The sequence below is a fragment of the Musca domestica genome, unplaced genomic scaffold, assembly GCF_030504385.1.
Source record: "Musca domestica strain aabys unplaced genomic scaffold, Musca_domestica.polishedcontigs.V.1.1 11, whole genome shotgun sequence".
Classification (NCBI taxonomy): domain Eukaryota; kingdom Metazoa; phylum Arthropoda; class Insecta; order Diptera; family Muscidae; genus Musca; species Musca domestica.
In genome coordinates, this window is record NW_026712133.1 from 8,388,958 (window position 1) to 8,407,879 (window position 18,922).

The window sequence follows — 18,922 nt, forward strand, 5'->3', positions numbered from 1 at the left end:
GGTACACTTACCCTATATAAAATTTATGTAACACAAATTTTGCTCTTGGAAAGGTACGGTTAAAGAGATGCAAATCATTAAAATGTCGACTACTGGAACTCTTAGTCTACACAGCATACTGGAATATAAGGAGGCTACTTGCAGTAATTAAATTGACACATGCTCTCAGGCATCTTTTTGAATTATTAGACATTAAAATAAAATATTATAGTTCTAGGTATTTCCTTCAGTGCCGTTTCATAATCCCTAGGGACATAATCCCATTTTTTCGGTCACTACCCCTGTAATGAAATGGGGATTATGTTCAAGAAAAAATCGGCCATAATCCCCAAAGTAAAGTAGTAGAAAGTAGCGGACCTAATCCACATAATAATGGGTATATCCAAAACTAATGCGGACATAAACGGAAAGGCAACATGTTGACTATATATGTTATCTAATAAAGGGCCAATTTAAGACATTTTGAGGAATTTTAACAATTTACGGCACATAACTATAAACTATTCTTCTATATAACTTCTATAAGCTTTCAAATAATATTGCATAAATCGGTTCAATAGAATGGGATAAAAACTGCGAACTTTCGGGTCGAATGACCGGGTATTTCTCCCTCGAAAAAATTACTTTGCCATAATCAAATTAAAAATTCCCACATGTGATAAATATTTCAGTTCAATCCGATCATAGCCTCTTAATTCAACATAAGTCAAATATATATCTTACTCAGAACAAATAACATAGTTTTGGGGGCTTTCAGAATGGTTAATGTTAGGATAATATGATAAAGACTAATCATACCTTATTTTCGACTTCTGACTCCTTTTCCTTAACTTCGTAAAACCAAACGCACTCTTCCAGTTCTGGGCTAGTTGTTGTTACTATAACATCCGCACTTTCAGATTGATTAACATGGACTGTATCCAAAACAGTCTCAGGAAATATATTTGCTTTGCATAAAATTATGTTGCCATCATTATTGGATAAATCACTATGTTGGGTTTGAGCATGTCTCAATAATTTATTAAGCAACATTTCGAAATAACTTTCAGTTTTAAGGCCGTGTCGAATATCGCCAAATACTTTAATATTGTTTTTTTGGTGTGTTTGGCTAATATTTAGAAGATAGGTTTTTACGTTTTCTGCACTCAGTATTACGTCAAATCTCTTTGAAAATTGGTTTAAGAAAGTGGATTTTAATATATTAAATTTGAGTATTTTGAATAATTCAATGGACATTTATAAATTAAAATGAAGACAAACTATACAAACTATATTTGTAAACAACAAATGTCAGCTGATCACAAACATAGAAACGTGGGCCTAAAATACGAAGTCGACACTAATTTTGTCGGCGTCAAAAATTGTAATAAGAAACATGGTACAATAATATCAAGGTAGGGCTATGATACCATATGATTTGAATTTTTTTTTATTTTCTTGGCTTAATATGTCATCTTTATTTATTTATGTATGGGTTTTCTTTTCAATAACAAAAAAATTGTTCAGAAAACATTCAAATTCGGGTGTTTTCAAAATGTTTATTTCAACGTATGCATCGACAAAATCTAGAGTTTTTGTAGCGAAATAATCCTTTAGAGATATATAGTACTTGATTTCGAACAGAAGTGTTGACCTTTCATTAAGTTATCGCGGTTTTCAATTATTTATTCAAACTAAATGCAACAAGTTGTTTGATTTTTTATTGTTTTGATACTAATTCTGACATTACAAGCCAAACAGGTAGACCCCTACACTTACAATTTTTTCAAAGTTGGCCTACCTCCTCTTCATTGTACCATGATAAGAAAGTACAGTTCATGGTAGATTAACAGGTAACCTCATCCGTGAAATGCTACAACAAAGCAACTTTTGTGGTACCCTCAAATGTCAAAATTGGCATCTAGGGCGAAAAACATACATTCGCCATGACATTTAAAGTTTGCGAAACGAGGTGTTTTTTTACATTTTACGTTGTGTGTGGAAATTAAGCCAAGTAATAATACGACTCTCGGGGGACCATTGTAACAGCCCCATGTTGATAGTTAGCCCCCGAAATGTTTATACAAAACCACAACTGAAATATCTTCTGTGTCATCGACAAATACCATTAATATACCAGCCAATGTTCGTAACCAGAGGTTACACCGACTCCGGTACATGACACAACAGAAGCAAGTGTTGCCGATCAATAGTTTAAAAAAAAAATAACATAGCACCAATAACGTCACCAGTAAAAGCCCTCTTGGTAGCAGAGCCGATGCAAATTCCCCAAACCATGCAAAGAGTTTTCACAGACCACAGAGAGCTGGGGCTAGTAGTTTAGATAAGACTAAGTCATAGCTCTCATGACTCACGGTATTTCTTATTGCAAATGGAAAACTTTTTCAATTTCTTTTTTATTTTTTTTTACTGGCAATTCACTCTAAATTTTCTCTTAAATTTAACTTAAATAATGCTAAGTTCACATGGCACGTGATTCGCTCTCTATTCCTTGTTCGGCCATAAATTAAGAAATATCTACTTAATTCCCCACACAAAATTTGCTGAGCGAACAAAGATTTTTGTTCTTTGTTCCATTCAAATCACTCTCAGAACTAAGATGAAATGTGTGCCATCCCTAACAAATGAGAGCATTTATCGAAAATATAAATTATGACATTTAAAAATTCAAAATTTAATGAAATTTTACAAAATTTTGGGAAGACTGAAAATTATGAATGAAAAGTACAATTTTGAAAGGCATATTTTCGTAGCGTAGTTTTCTCTCTCATCCGAGGTGCACATTTTGTCCACGAGTTGAAATTTTCACAGAAAACTGGAAACAAAAGGGGCAATATTTTCAAAATGTTTGTATAGGCAGAAAAAATGTTTCAGAAGTGTATTTTGTTGACCAATGTTGAGTTTATTCAATATGGTTTTATTGGACTTTTATGGTCAGGTTAATTAAATGAAAATAAACGAATTTATTTTATATTCTTCTCAACGTTTCGTTGGCTTGTTTCCAACTTTTTCAAGAGCGTTTGTTTTATTGAATTACCAATTATTATGTATTATTTATTTCTTATTAATATTAATAAAAATGGGCTCCACAACATTTAATTACTATAAAGTAAAAATAAATAATCAATAAAATATGAATCACAGTTAAAGTTAAGAACCGTTTCTGTTTGACAAATGTATATCCAGAAATAGAAAAATACAAAACTATGTTCAAAATGTCAATATTTACACAAAAAGTTGAAAACATCTATTGTAGAAAAACAATAATTTCTTGTATTCATATCAGTTAGAATTTCATGTATTTTCGTATAAATTCCCATTGAAATCAACAAAATTTTTGAAAAAAGGAATTATTTTACCATTAATTACGAATCGTGCCGTATGAACGGGTTAATACGTGTAGCTGATTCTGAGAGCGAACAACTTGATTGAAAGTGCAATGAGAACATAGCATAACTTAAAATTTGAAAAGTATTTAATTGTACGTTTTGCACATAGTAGAAAAATACAGGTAGATGCATCAACGCTTGGGAGCATTGATATGTCAAAATTATTTTAGTTTCTTTTCAAATGTAAGTAGATTTTTATATGTTTTCTAATACAACGTCGTTTGGAGGTTATTATAATGCGTGTTTTTCAACGATTTCTACCTATTGACCTTAGAATTTTTTCCCATTCTAATAATGCCTTTCGTTTGAAAATGTTGTATCATGTCCTGTACCCTGGTATTTATCCCAATTAGTTTTATTTTCGTTGTTTTGAGCTTTTATTTTCTTCATTTTACTCTTTTTTAATAGTTTATTTTTTTATTGTCGCCTTTATTGTTCACCTTTCTTAAAAACTTTTTAATTGCTTGTTGTTGATTATTATGCCTCTATTGACTCATTTTTTTTACTTTTGTTTTTTTTTTGTAGTTTTGGCTTGGCAGCCTTTTATAACTTGATTTTTAATAATGTGATAGTTATTTATAAGTTATTTTGAATTGTTCTACTTGGTATTGAGTACCTTATTAATACAATTAATTGGCCTTGGCGGCTTTAGTATTAAGTATGAATTAAATAAAGAAAGAAAGAAAGCCATTTTGAAATATCAGAAAATAATATTTTTAGTGAAGAAGACATAAACAAACTTTGTTTTTGTGTTGCATTTATTAAGGGCGAATTCAGCTTTACAACAACTTGTTATGTGTTTTCTTTCGCCTCTTCTTCAAATACAAAATTTGAAAAAATTCCCGTGAATAATGTCGCTAAAATCGTCAAAATACCGAATATCGGGAGGTACCGTTATATGGAGGCTATACGAAGACGTGGACCTGCACAGACAATTTTCTGTCTTAGGGTGTAGTATCTATTTTGAACTTCATATACTAAATTTTAAATTTCTTCCGGGAAAAAGGTCGCTAAAATCATCAAAATACCGAGTATAGGGAGGTACCGTTATATGGGGGTGTTCACGGATAAGTCAACATGTTTTTATAATAAAAGAGAATAGCGGGGCTACCTAGTGTAGATGAGAGGGATCTGTTAAACTGGGATCTTCTTAATACAGTCCACATTAAATAAGATAAGAAAATGTGGTGAGGAGACCTTCGAGATAGAAATAAATAATACAGAATTTTCAATTGCTGCATGTGGTATGGTGGAGTTAGATTATGGGATGTAATCTTTACTCAGACTGATAAGCAAGTGCAGCATGTTTGCTTGCCACATGTGAGATAATTAGGCGTGTTTATGACCTCCTCCTACAATTGGTATCTATCTCTCTCGTTTACCCTTAATGATAATTTAGGTTAAGTCATATTATAATAAGTAGTTATTAAGAAATATTTTTAATAAATAAATTTAGTGTCTTACAAACGCTCAAACGGAAAAGACTTTGCGTCTTTTAATTAATGATCCCAGTTACATTGGTCTTTCGAACCGGATCGGTAAAGGATAAATGTTGAAGGATTTTCCTTAACATCGAGGAAATTCTGTCAGGCTAAAATTGGTCTTCAAGAGTGGAAAATTACCGAGCAAAAACTACAGCTGGAATTGTTCCCATACAGAAGAAATTGATAAGCCAAATAAAAGGATGCTGAGTCAGAAGGAGACTTCAGCACAGAAGTCTGTAGTGGCGGTGCACACCGAGGACGAATCCCCAGGAGGACGAATCGGTGAAATGGCCGCCAATGATGAAAATAAAGGAAGAGGCTGCCACTCTACTCGAAATGATGGGTACAATTATGGAAATAATGAGTACAGTATTTGACTTCGCCAAATTTATGGACGCGGCAAGAGACGTAATATTGTGTCCAGGCGTTCATAGGCGGTTTTTAGAGATGCTTCTAAAGAAGTCCTAACTAGCCGCTGCTATCAGAGCAAGTCAGCCGAATGCGACAGCGAGGCTGTATTCGGAAGATGTTAAGGCCATCCTTAAAGTCACGCAGGCTTTCAATGTGGAGACCAAAGAGAAAGTCCTTGGCTTTAAGAAACAAATGGCCTACATAACATCCGAATTGGACAACGAGCGAAAGGGGCGCGAAGCAGCGGTAGCCGAAATGAGAAAAATTTAAGGTGATATTAAGGAAATGGAGGTTGCCTTGATTTCACAGAAAAATGAAAAGGAAGATGCCCTTAAACTTTTCTCGAATTCGAAGGAGGAAGTTGAAAATGCTATGTGTGTTGCCGAGGATACTAAGGGTAAATTACTAGCAGCTAAGCAGGAGGCGGAACGCAAGAGCAAGTCTTTGAAGGCGGTAATAAGACAACTTAGTGATGAGTTGTCTTGTGCAAAAAGAGAACGACTTGCAGCTTCAACCGAACGTGACGGGTTGGCTGCAAATCTAGAAGCTGGTGAAGAGAAAGATAGAAGGATATTTCTGCTGGAAGCTGATATATTGCAACTAAAAGTAGAATTGCTCATATCGCAGAAAACATCCAAAATCGAGGCTGATGAATTGGCTGCAAAATTAGCGGTTAATATCAACGAAGATCTGATGGTTGAAGAGGTTTATATGGAAGACCTAATTGCCGCAAATGAATCAACTTTGAAAGAGGTAAATGAACAGCTCCCTGGAAAACTGGACAGAGGGAGGTTGGAAGAAGTCGAAAATAAGCTGCTTGCCAGCGAGATGAAGACTAAGAAGAAAAGCGATCTGCGTCGTTGGAATAATAAGATGCTGGAAGAATGTGAAGTTGTAATGAAGATGCCTAGTGGAAGTGGTGCAATAAAATAAAATACAAGCCGAAGTGACAGAAAATTATGAAAGCTGGAACGATAAACTGTCCAAGGTCGGTAAGATAGCTCTTCCAGAGAAGGATGAGAACTTTGGTTACAGAAAGAAGACGACAGATAAAAAGGATTCGGCTTGGAAATTGAAGCCGGCAGATAAAGGAGGTGGGATGTTCAAGAGAGACAGGCTGGAAAGATGGAGGATTTACTTGGGTGCTATAACTTAACATCTTTTCTCTTAAAATGTCAATTCTATTAGATCTATTTTATTGTTCATCTTTGTAATTTTTATATTTTATATGTATTTTTGCCCCTGCCAAGAATGTTCACGGATAAGTGAACATGTTTTTATAATAAAAGAGAATAGCCGGGCTGCCTAATGTAGATGAGAGGGATTTGTTAAACTGGGATCTTCTTAATACAGTCCACATTAAATAAGATAAGAAAATGTGGTGAGCAGACCTTCGAGATAGAAATAAATAATACAGAATTTTCAATTGCTGCATGTGGTATGGTGGAGTTAGATTATGGGATGTAATCTTTACTCAGACTGATAAGCAAGTGCAGCATGTTTGCTTGCCACATGTGAGATAGTTATGCGTGTTTATGACCTCCTCCTAAGGTTTATAGTGGCATGGTGCATATGCATGTGTACAATTGGTATCTATCTCTCTCTCTCTCTCGTTTACCCTTATCGATAATTTGGGTTAAGTTATATTATAATAAGTAGTAATTAAGAAATATTTTTAATAAATAAATTTAGTGTCTTACAAACGTTCAAACGGAAAAGACTTTGCGTCTTTTAATTGATCCCGGTTTACAGGGGGCTATACGAAGACATGGACTTGCACAGACAATTTTCTGTCTCAGGATGTAGTATACATTTCGAACTTCAAATACCAAATTTGAAACAATTCCGGTGAATAATGTCCCTAAAATCATCAAAATACCGAATATAGAGAGGTACCGTTATATGGGGGCTATATAGACATCTATCTCAATTAATTCGAAAGATAGCGTGATTACAACAGACAGACAGACGGACATCGCTAAATCGACTTAGAATTTTACGCTGATCAAGAATATATATACTTCGTTGGGTCTGTCATGAGTATTTCGAGGAATGACAAAGTTAATATACCCTCCATAGTATGGTGGAGGGTATATAAATACAAAAATAATTTTGAAAGAAAAATATGAAAAATTAAAACGACCTAATTTTTGCTTGGTCAAAAATAAAGCAACTTTTTGATTTTTTATTTTAAAATAATTAAATTTTGGCTAGTAGTCGATAGCATCCATTATTTTTGATAGCAGCCTCCGAGGCATAGAATCTCAAAGGGAGTATCAAAAAAACTTTGGTTCAATGTACTAAACAGAATCGGGTTTCCGGGTTTAAAGACTCATATCTCTAGATCACACATTGGGTACCAATTTCAAAAATTTGCGAAAGTTTTTACAAAACTAGTGTTGTTCTATTTTCTTTGTAGACAAGAATGTTTTATTTTCTATCGCAAAACAAACAACAAAGTATTTACATAATTGTTTCATGAGAGAAATGAAATGAAGCAATTTAGAAACAAATTAAAGATATGTAGAAAAGAAAACGTATATCCACGGTTGCCGCTTTCTCCAGTAATTCAAGAGTTTTTTAATAATTGAGTCTTTTCTTTAAATTCTTTTCATTGGTTGAATGTTCCAACGAGAAAATCAATATATATATATATATATATATATATATATATATATATATATATATATATATATATATATATATATATATATATATATATATATATATATATATATATATATATATATATATATATATATATATACATATTTTTTTGAAGGTATTGAAAGAAAAAAAAAAACAATTCCGCTAATTAATATGAACAAAAGACAAGTAAAAAAATAGTAAGTAACTTTGAATACTCTCCACCACGAATTTGGCAATTTTCAAAAAAATAAAAGTTTAAAAATACCAAATGTTGCCGTCATATTAGGATCTAAACGACAACGTGGACCTGCAATATTCATACAATATTCAAATGCGATATATGGGGGCTGTATAAGTTAGATACTTTGCCCCTCAACTTCCCTTGCTCGATCAATCACGGATGCTGATTGGCGCACAGGCATCTCCTCTACAACTCCCCTGGCGGAGACCGTAGTGAGCGGATCGTCGCTGGGCATTGGTTGTTGTCGGTAACCTCACCTTGTTACACATGCTCTCATTGGAAGTAGTTGTAGTTGTATTAGTAGACAGACATGAGATCCTCTGCGATCACCTAGAACCTCTGCGTTCACTTGTCTTTAGTCTTTGAAGCGAAACCCAACACGGCCACTGTCGCCAACACCATATTTGAAAAGAGGTAATTTTGTTGTTTGAAAAGAAAGAGTCACAATAAAGCATAAATTATATTTAGAAAATACTAATTTATCTTTGTTTCATTTCTTGATTTTGTCTTTCTTTTTATCCTACTACACACGCGCGAATCACCCTTGCCACACCTCTCACCTATACATCACCTCTCACATCATAATAACTCTGGGGAGTTCTTGTTGTAACCACCGCTATCGAAGCCTTTCGCCTCACTCCCCTGAGTTAAACATTGGTCGCATCGAGCCGGATTGAAGCCATCACTTGCTCTTGCTCCCTCGTTTGCATGAAGAAATCATCGGATTATCTCTCATCATATCATCACCAAAATATTTGACTAAGAAACAGGTACGTAAATTCAGTTTTCCATTTGAAGTGAGCTACCCGCGATTCATAGTGCATATTAAAATTGTTTCGGTTTGGTCGAATCTCAATTATTCTACGCGTGTATTTGTTGCATTCAATATACAGTCCACTCTCGTCTTTGTACAAGAAAAAATATTATTTGTACTGATCATCCAACGCCGCGGTGATCATACATTTGCCTTTCGTTTGAAAACAAGTCAGTTGTCGACTCGTATTAACACTTCTTGTGTTAATCAAGTGCATTTCCCTACACCAAGTAGCTCTATTGTTGTGAAAATACTCGTAATTAGCTTCTCTTGTACTGATCATCCGTTGTCGCGTTGATCATAAAAAAATATTTGGTGTTGTTCTATTCTATTTCGTTTTGTAATCTCTTTGTTACGGACAGAGTTTTCTCAACAACCTCCTTCCATCGAGTTGTTGATGTTGTTTTATTCCCCCTCGTTCTTTCTCTATCCCCTCAATTTAGTTGAATAAGAATTTTGCATCATCGCTTTGTCCATAACATAAATACATATTACACATTCGGTCGCTGTTGTTATCCCCCTTCACGTTTCAAAGGTTGAGCCCTTTAACGAGCAACACTCATTTGCAAAAACAACATTCTTGCAATAACCGTCTATCTCACTGTCGGTTGGTTATTTTGCCGTGGTCACCACCACACATTCACTGTTGTCGCAATTCCTTCTTCATTTGTTTTTGAAAAATTGATCAGTTCTCACTTGAGAATTTACATTGCCAAAATTGCAACAACAACACCCCATCATTCCACGCGCCCTTTTTAAGCGCCGGTTTGATATTCAATAGAAATAACAACAAATTGTTTTGATCTCCAACTCTCACTGTTGGATCGTTTGTAGCGTCGGTTTTTGTGTGGGTGCGTAGCTGCTTACGCATAGTCATTTCTCTGCCGACGTCGCTTGTGTTTTATTCCTCTTTGTGCGATATCCGTTGTTGGTTCGGCACAGTGGGGTAAAACAGCATAATTTCTGAATTTTTTTTAATTTAATTTAGAAATTATTTTTCGATAATTTTCTGAAATATTTTTGACTAGTAGTAGGGTTTTTGGAATTTTTTGATAAATTCACCCTACATTCGGCATTCTTTGCAGACATATTTAGTGAAACATATTGGTGCAAATTAATCGTTTTTTGGTTAATTTTACAACATTTTTAGATTTTGTTTAACTTCTGCTTGCAATTGCAACTCTACGTAGGGGTTTGGAATTTTTTGACAAATTCACCCTACATTCGGCATTCTGTGCATATATTGACGCAGCACATATTAGTTGAATCTGTTTGTTTTTGTGGCTATTTCGTAATTGTTTGGGTAAATAAATCACAGTTGTTTACACTATTTGTGACTCTCTGTAGGGTTTTGGGTATTTTTTGGAAGAATACACCCTACTTTCGGCATTACTAAAGTATTAATTATCTTAATTTTGTTAATATTGGAGCAATTTTATTCTTTTTAAATTTTGTAGTTTTTGCCATATAGGAAAAGTTTTTCTTAAATTTTCTCCTATTTAGCTTTGTTTTCATTCCCAATTTTACCAAATTCGTGGAGGTTTCTTGAGGGAGCTTTTTATTTCTCGTAGTTGCATTTGTTTGCTTTGTTTTTCCGTCTAATCCACGTAACAGAATGTCGATAACACCAGTTACTCGATTAATTAGAGCTACTAACACTGTTCTCAAGTCTGTTGAATACTTCGAACAGATAAATGAATCCCAGTTTACAGTATTTAATCTTGAAATCCGTATTTCGGAAATACGAGAATTGTGGGAAAAGGTTTTGATCACCTACGCTGAGTGTAAAAACTACCTCACGGCATCGGAGACTGCACAGACTGACCATTTTGATGTCGTTGAGGATAAGTACAATAATGCATTTATTGCATATCATTGGTGTTTGACCACCATAAACAAGCATCTTGTCCCCCTTTAAATCCCCACTCAATGAAATTGGCTCTCCTGCTGAGGCTCCTCAGTCCTTACCTGCTCCCAGTTCTAACGTACCAAACACAGCTATTTGTAATGAATCTAATAGAACACCACCTTCAAGCTTGCTTTCGAGCGAACCTCTCTTATCGGTTCCTGTGCAGTCTGTTTCTCCACCCGTTGATACTTGTTCCAAATCTTCTGCCACCAATACTTGCTCCAGTCCGCCTTTCGATTGCAATAATTTCGCCCTACCTCCACTTGAAATAGAAGTCTTTGCAGGCAATTTTGTGTCTTGGCCCACGTTTCGGGATTTATTTACCACCCTATTTGTGAAAAATGCACGCCTTTCAGATATTGAACGTCTCTGTCATCTTCGACAGAAGACTACCGGTGAGGCTCGAGAAATCGTTAGCAGATTTCCACTCACTAATAGTAGTTTCCATTTAGCTTGGAAAGCTTTGTCGGATGCGTATGATAATAAGCGCATCGTGGTAAATAGTCACATTAAACGTTTATTCGAGCTTGCTACCTTTGAAAAAGAGAATTGCTATTGTTTGAAAATTATTCAAAATGGAATAAATAGTTGTCTTGCTGCAATGGCCGTCTATGACGTCGCCACGGATCAGTGGGATCCAATTATTGTACATATTTGTTTGCAGCGCTTGCCCTTAAACACCTTGACTTTGTGGGAGCAAAGTATCAAAAATAAGTCGTTGTTACCTTCCTGGCCAGACCTAGATGCTTTTCTCACAGAGAGTATACAAACTTTACAATGTATTCAAAATTTGTGTAAAAATCCATCCACCAACGTTGTTTCTCCCAATTCGTCGTTGTCATCAAAGAATGTTAGTTCTAGATCTACAAAGAAATCGTTGTTGCCAAAAAGCGTTGAACTTTCTTGCTGCTCCACTAGATCGTTGGCATCAGAGCATGTTTTACATCTAGTTTCACCATTAAAAAGCCATTGGCACATGGGCCAAAATCTGTGCGTGTCCCTCGGTCTACTAGTTCATTGTCGAATAGTAATTGTCCCATTTGTTCTAACCAGATTCATGTTCTTCGACTCTGCCCAACCTTTTTAAATCTTTCGTTTGAGGACAAATTTTCGGTTGTCAAGAAGAATAAGTGTTGTATAAATTGCCTATCTCGTGGTCATGCTGTTAAAAATTGTCACAGCACAAATAGTTGCAAATCGTGGAAACAAAGGCATCACAGCCTCTTTCACCGGCCACAAATTAGTAGAGTTATTTCAACATCGCAAAAAGTAGTTTTGAAATCTAAGAAGGTACCTCCGGCTTTTACCAAAGTCAAAAGTCGAGGTCCAAATCCCCCTCCGACTTTTACGAAGGTCAAAAGTCCGTCTAAAACGCACCCTCTCTCTGCAAAAAATAATTCGAACAGCCAGTCTCCCAAAACCATTGAAAATAATGTGCTCTTGGGAACTGCACTAGTTAATATGGTTCATAATGAAAAAAGTCATACTGCTCGTGCTATAGTAGACCCTTCTTCTAAGGTATCAATTGTTAGCAAGAAACTCAAGAATGCACTTGGCATTACAACTCGTGTTTTAGAAAAATCTAAATCTAAAAAGGAAATTTGCTCTCTGAAGTTGTCCTCCCCTAAAAATGCATCTAAGACTGTAGAAACGAATGCATTAGTCTTACCAAACGTTAAGGGGAAGTTGTTTTCGTCACCAACTATTAGCAATTTGAAGACTCGGATTCCTAACTTAGATTTAGCGGATTCTTTCGATAATAGCTCAATAGATTTGTTACTTGGCGCTGACTTGTATCCCAAAATTCTAGAAGCTGAACCTCCAAAAATTGTTTTGGATTCGTTGCTGGCCCAAAAATCTATTTTCGGGTACATCCTTACCGGTTCAGTACCTCCCTCGACTGTAACCTAATCTTGCATCACGAATTGAAATCGTCCAATTTAGAAAAGAATCGTATCATATATAATCAAAATCTGTTGAAATTGTCACTTGCGCTAAACATGTAATAGTAAATCGCATCAATTCATAATTCGTCATATCGCGTTGATAATTTGAAAATCTGCAACTATAGCTCACTTAGGAATCTGAATTTACGTTCTCTCCTAACTTATAATAAAGTTATATTAATTGCTAGACCCGTAGTTCTAGCAAGGTGGGCGGCAATGTATAAGTTAGATACTTTGCCCCTCAACTTCCCTTGCTCGATCAATCACGGATGCTGATTGGCGCACAGGCATCTCCTCTACAACTCCCCTGGCGGAGACCGTAGTGAGCGGATCGTCGCTGGGCATTGGTTGTTGTCGGTAACCTCACCTTGTTACACATGCTCTCATTGGAAGTAGCTGTAGTTGTATTAGTAGACAGACATGAGATCCTCTGCGATCACCTAGAACCTCTGCGTTCACTTGTCTTTAGTCTTTGAGAGAATACCCAACACGGCCACTGTCGCCAACACACCATATTGAAAAGAGGTAATACTTATTGTCGAAAACACACCAAAAGCAATTCAATAAACCAGCAAATTTTGCATGAAAAGAAATTAATTCTATTTGTTTGTTTTATTTCTTATTGTTTCTTTTCCCCCATTACTCTACATAAACATTTTGGTCGCATCGAGCCGGATTTGCCAAGTTGAGAAGTTTGCCTGGATATTAATTGCTGTTTTTTTGTTATCTCTTTGCAAAGGAATCAACTCCAAAACATACATCCCCCCTCATTAATCGCACCACCGCATCAACATCATCTTATTCATCATCATCAACATCAAAAAAGGTACGTAAGTTCAGTGAATTTTGTTTTTGTGAGCTTAGAGTGCTTTATTTTTTGAAAAACAAGTGAAAAGGTGTTAGTTTTTGTTTGTTTCGCGGTACTGGTCGCCTTTGTTTTACCCTTAGTCGCGGTATCTTTAAATTTACAGTCCACAACAATTTTATTTTGCTGAAAAATCTATTAAAGATTTAATTTTAAATCGAGATTTATTCGCATTATTTTCCATTTTGTTGCGAAATAATCCAATTTCCCGGTTAATTTGTGTTTAATAATTCGAATTTATCAAAAAGAAATATATTTTTGTTTATAAAATAACCTGCCGCTGTAGTGTGCATAATTTTGTTTTCGGTTATTGTTATATTCTCCACACATTTCTGCATTGTCGAGTGATCTCTTTACATCTCACCAATTCGGTATTACTCTCAACGAGAATAAAATCACCACATTGCAAGTGCCGCTTTTTCTAATTAACATACAAACATACCAACATCGCTAAATCCCCCCGTACCTCGCCCCAACACACACTGTTTGGTCATTTTCGTTGGTCTGTTTGTCTTGTCATTGCAATAACAATAATCCCTAAAATTCCAAGCGCCTTTTTCTAGCGTCAGTCTACTAACCAACAACTATAACAACAACTTATTTATTTCTCCAACTCTCACTGTTGGTTCGTTGTCGTTGGTTAGTTCGTAACGAGGCAGTTGCTTACCCACACACACTGAGCGCTCTGCTGACGCTGCTTGTGTTTTATTTTCTTTTGTGCGATATCCGTTGCGATCATTGTCGTCGGTCAGCTCGTAGTGTGGTAGTTAACCCACCCCCGTCACCGTTCGACCATCAAACACTGCTTTTGCGGTATTCGTTATTCACCACTGCACAGTTCAAGTAGAAAAAAATTGTGAATTATAAAAAATAAAATTTTGAAAAATAATTTTTATTTTGTTTTTGATAATTGTCGATAAAAAGTGTTGTTGGACTTTTTTAATTTTTGTCACCCTACATTCGGCATATTATATGTACATTTCATAGTGCTCGTTTGCGAGAAAAATATCGATATTTTCGTAACTTATCTTAAAAGGTTAGCTTATATTAAAGAAATTATTAGTTCGTGCGTACATATCAATATTTGTCAGTTGGAAATACGTGCACCCTACACTCGGCACAAACCGACAATTTATCATTTTTTCTTACTTTTTCAGTATTTTTGATAAATATCGCCAATTTAAATATATTTTAATTGTTATTTGGATATTTATATTCATTTTTATTTGCATTTTCGTAATACATTTCATTCTAAATAACCTTTTTGTTCTTTTTTGCTATTTCTTTGGTAAATTTTTGGAAGTTTTGGGATTTTTCAAATATTTCGCCTTTTATTTTGAAACTTTCTTCAGTTATACATTTATTTGGGTGCTTTTAATAAGACTTTGCGTCATTGTGCTTCATTTTAGCTGAATATTTGATTAGTATTTGTTGAAATTGAATTCTAAAAACCATGTCGGTCACTCCACTAACTCAATTTATTCGGGCATCCGATAATGTTGTTAAATTTGCCGCTGCTTTTAAATTGATTAAAGCAGAAACTCACACGGTTTTCAATTTAGAAATTCGAAACACCGAACTTCAGGACTTGTGGTACAAGGTCAAGGATACTTATGAAAAGTATCTCGATTATCTCATAACCGTTGAGGGTACTACCTCAGACGGAATTGCTTCTGCTGATGAGAAATATCAGTCCACTAGAGAAAACTACGTTGAATGTTTGTCGGAAATAACTGAAATGTTGCAGAAACTAAGGTCTGCGAAAACACCTCCTTCCACACCATCTGAAATTCGTGTTAGTACCCCCCAGAATGCCCAAAATCAGGTTTCTGTGGCGCGGTCATGCAATAGGTCGAATACATCACAGTCAGGTACTACCAATCCAAACAATGTACTGAATAATAGTTTGCCGCCTTTATCCAATATGGCTTATCCAGATATTCAGAGTACTTCTGATATCTCAGTTTCGAATTGGAGTTTACCGCCTTGTGGTTCCGACACCATGCATAATCTTAATTTACCGCCGTGCGATATAGATGATTTCCACGGAGATTTTTTGTCGTGGCCCACGTTCCGGGATCTATTTTCTGCCATGTTTATAAATAATTCCCGATTAACTGATATTGAGAGGTTGTGTCATTTGATTAAGAAAACTCAAGGTGAGGCTAGGGAAATTGTGTCGAAGTTTCCACTCACGCATAAAAGTTTTGTTCTGGCTTGGAAAACTCTTGGGGATGCTTATGACAACAAAAGAATTCTAGTCAATAGTCATTTAAAAATTCTGTTCGATCTTCCATCAATAGCTAATGAAACGAGTTCAGGTCATAAGACTTTACAGAGAGGCATAAATGGTTGTTTATCTGCCATGTCAGTCTATGACATTGTCACGGATCATTGGGATCCTATTTTAGTTTTTATTTGTATTCAGGGTCTGCCAAAACTTACGGTGACACTCTGGGAACAGAGTCTCACAGATAAGTCTTCCTTATCGTCATGGGCTCAGCTCAATTTGTTCCTCACGGAGAGAATTCAGACGCTTGCCTGTTTGCGGGACATAAAAGGTATAGATTCATCAAAATCCCCAAACAAACGCAACGTTAAGGTACATGTGGCGAAATCTTCCCCTGATACAGTAAAATCTTATCCAAAACATCGTTGTGTTCTATGCCCTAATCAAAATCATGCGCTCTACTCTTGTCATCGTTTCAAAAAGATGTCTTTCGATCAAAAAATTACTGTTGTAAAAAAGTATGGCTTGTGTTTCAATTGTTTGTCAAGAGGTCATTCTGTTAGTAATTGTCCCAGTGCACATAGCTGCTATGTATGCCATGAAAAACATCATACGCTTATGCATAAACCTAATCGTTCGACACCTACAAATAGTTCCTCCTCAAATGTGACGCCCACAGTCCGAGTCCCTAGAACTGCTTCCAATTCTATTCTAGATAATGTTGCCTCTACATCCACTGGTGCCAATCCGACTGTAGTAAACCGTCAAGTGTTTCACACATCGCATAACTCTCGAGTCCTTCTCGGTACCGCCATTGTAAATATTGTTCACGAAGGAAATTCTTATCCTGTTCGAGCCCTCATTGACCCTGCGTCTGAGGCTAGTTTCATAACTGAGAACCTTCAAAATAGATTGAAGTTATCGTCTCGATCCACTCTTGCAACCATTTCTGGTGTGAATAAGTTCTCGCTTAAGTGCTTCAATTTTGTTGAAAACCGATGTTTTTGTTCTCCCCAAGATTTCTAGTAACCTTCCATCCTTTTCTGCTGACCCTGCTTCAGTTCGTTCTCTGCCAAATCTCCAGTTGGCTGACCCAAACATTTTTGACTGTCGTTCAGTAGATATGCTGTTGGGTGCAGACTTATATCCGCAAATATTGTTGCCTGGGGTACAACACCCTTGCAGGTCTTTGCGACTACTTTGAGCTTTAGTGAGGAAGACAGCCTCAATAAAACCATTCTCCGTTTTGGGGAACTTGAGGAGGTTCCCAAACGCAAATTACTTTCGTCATCAGACAAGTTCTGCGAGGACAATTACCGATCCACAACTTCGAGAAACTCAAAGGGTCGTTACGTTGTCCCACTTCCCATCCGTACTGAATTTCTTCACAGCCTAAAAATTGGTGATTCGCCTCAGAATGTTCTGAGTCCATTTTTTTAGGAATGAAAATCCGCTTTAACGCAAACTTCCTTGTAGGCGCCTCCCTTTTTGCTCGGCCAGAACCTATTGTTGAAGAATCGCTATTAAATTTAGCCAATCGATATAGAAAACTGAAGGCATAGTTTTGTTCAGTTTTGCATTAGGTGGAAAGAAGAGTAATAGTTTAGTTTGAACGTTAGTCGAGATACATCCCGGTAATGATGGTAAGAGGTACGCGTTGCAAGCGTCCGAATGCTCAGGGTATTGTTCGGCGACCAGTCGTCTAGTTAGTCGTGTTACATAATTAAGTCTGTTGTTTGCGAAATATACCTCGTTTGGTTGGGTAATTTCGGGCCCGTCAATTTGTAATTGCCGCGGTATAGATATCCAATTATATGAATTAAAATGATTTGAATAAAATGCTCACAAATAAACTGAACTTACGTCCTTGTAAATCTTATTGTACATATTTATATATAACATAATTCCTTTGAGCTTTAATTAGTTGATACACATGCATGTATATCAAGGTGGGCGGCAATGTATAAGTTAGATACTTTGCCCCTCAACTTCCCTTGCTCGATCAATCACGGATGCTGATTGGCGCACAGGCATCTCCTCTACAACTCCCCTGGCGGAGACCGTAGTCAGCGGATCGTCGCTGGGCATTGGTTGTTGTCGGTAACCTCACCTTGTTACACATGCTCTCATTGGAAGTAGTTGTAGTTGTATTAGTAGACAGACATGAGATCCTCTGCGATCACCTAGAACCTCTGCGTTCACTTGTCTTTAGTCTTTGAAGCGAAACCCAACACGGCCACTGTCGCCAACACCATATTTGAAAAGAGGTAATTTTGTTGTTTGAAAAGAAAGAGTCACAATAAAGCATAAATTATATTTAGAAAATACTAATTTATCTTTGTTTCATTTCTTGATTTTGTCTTTCTTTTTATCCTACTACACACGCGCGAATCACCCTTGCCACACCTCTCACCTATACATCACCTCTCACATCATAATAACTCTGGAGAGTTCTTGTTGTAACCACTGCTATCGAAGCCTTTCCCCCACTCCCCTGAGTTAAACAGGGGCTATACGAAGACGTGGACATGCACAGACAATTTACTGCCTTATGCTGTAGTATCCATTACAAACTTCAAATACAAAATTTGAAACAATTCCACTAAATAATGTCGCTAAAATCATTAAAATAGCGAATATAGGAAGGTACCGATATATGGGGCCATACCAAAACGTGGAATTACAAGGTCCATTTTAAATACCAACAAGTTAAAAAGCATACCGAACTTCAACGAACTTTTAATACCCTCCACCATATGGAACGAATTTGAAATTTTTCAAAAAATAAAATCTTTAAAACATTCTGTTAAAATTTAAAAAATACAAAATAAAGCCGTTATGGGTCCTACATAGGCATTGTTTGTTAAGCCATTACCATATTAAAATTCGAAACTTGAAATAAACGGTAGCTAAAATCATCAAAACATCGTATATAGGGAGGTACCGTTATATCGGAGCTGTGCGAAGACATGGACCTGCATAGA

General features: G+C 36.0%; 1 protein-coding gene across 1 annotated transcript in view; it reads right to left on the bottom strand.

Annotated features, from left to right (window-relative positions):
• LOC101896025 (pseudouridylate synthase RPUSD2) overlaps nt 1–1,291 on the bottom strand; it is a 102,008-nt gene extending 100,717 nt beyond the window's left edge. Inside the window, exon 1 of the mRNA XM_059130610.1 lies at nt 799–1,291. Within this exon, the coding sequence (XP_058986593.1) occupies nt 799–1,236 (438 nt within the window). The 5' untranslated portion in view covers nt 1,237–1,291. The remainder of the gene's footprint in view (nt 1–798) is intronic.
• Nucleotides 1,292–18,922: the final 17,631 nt, after the last annotated feature.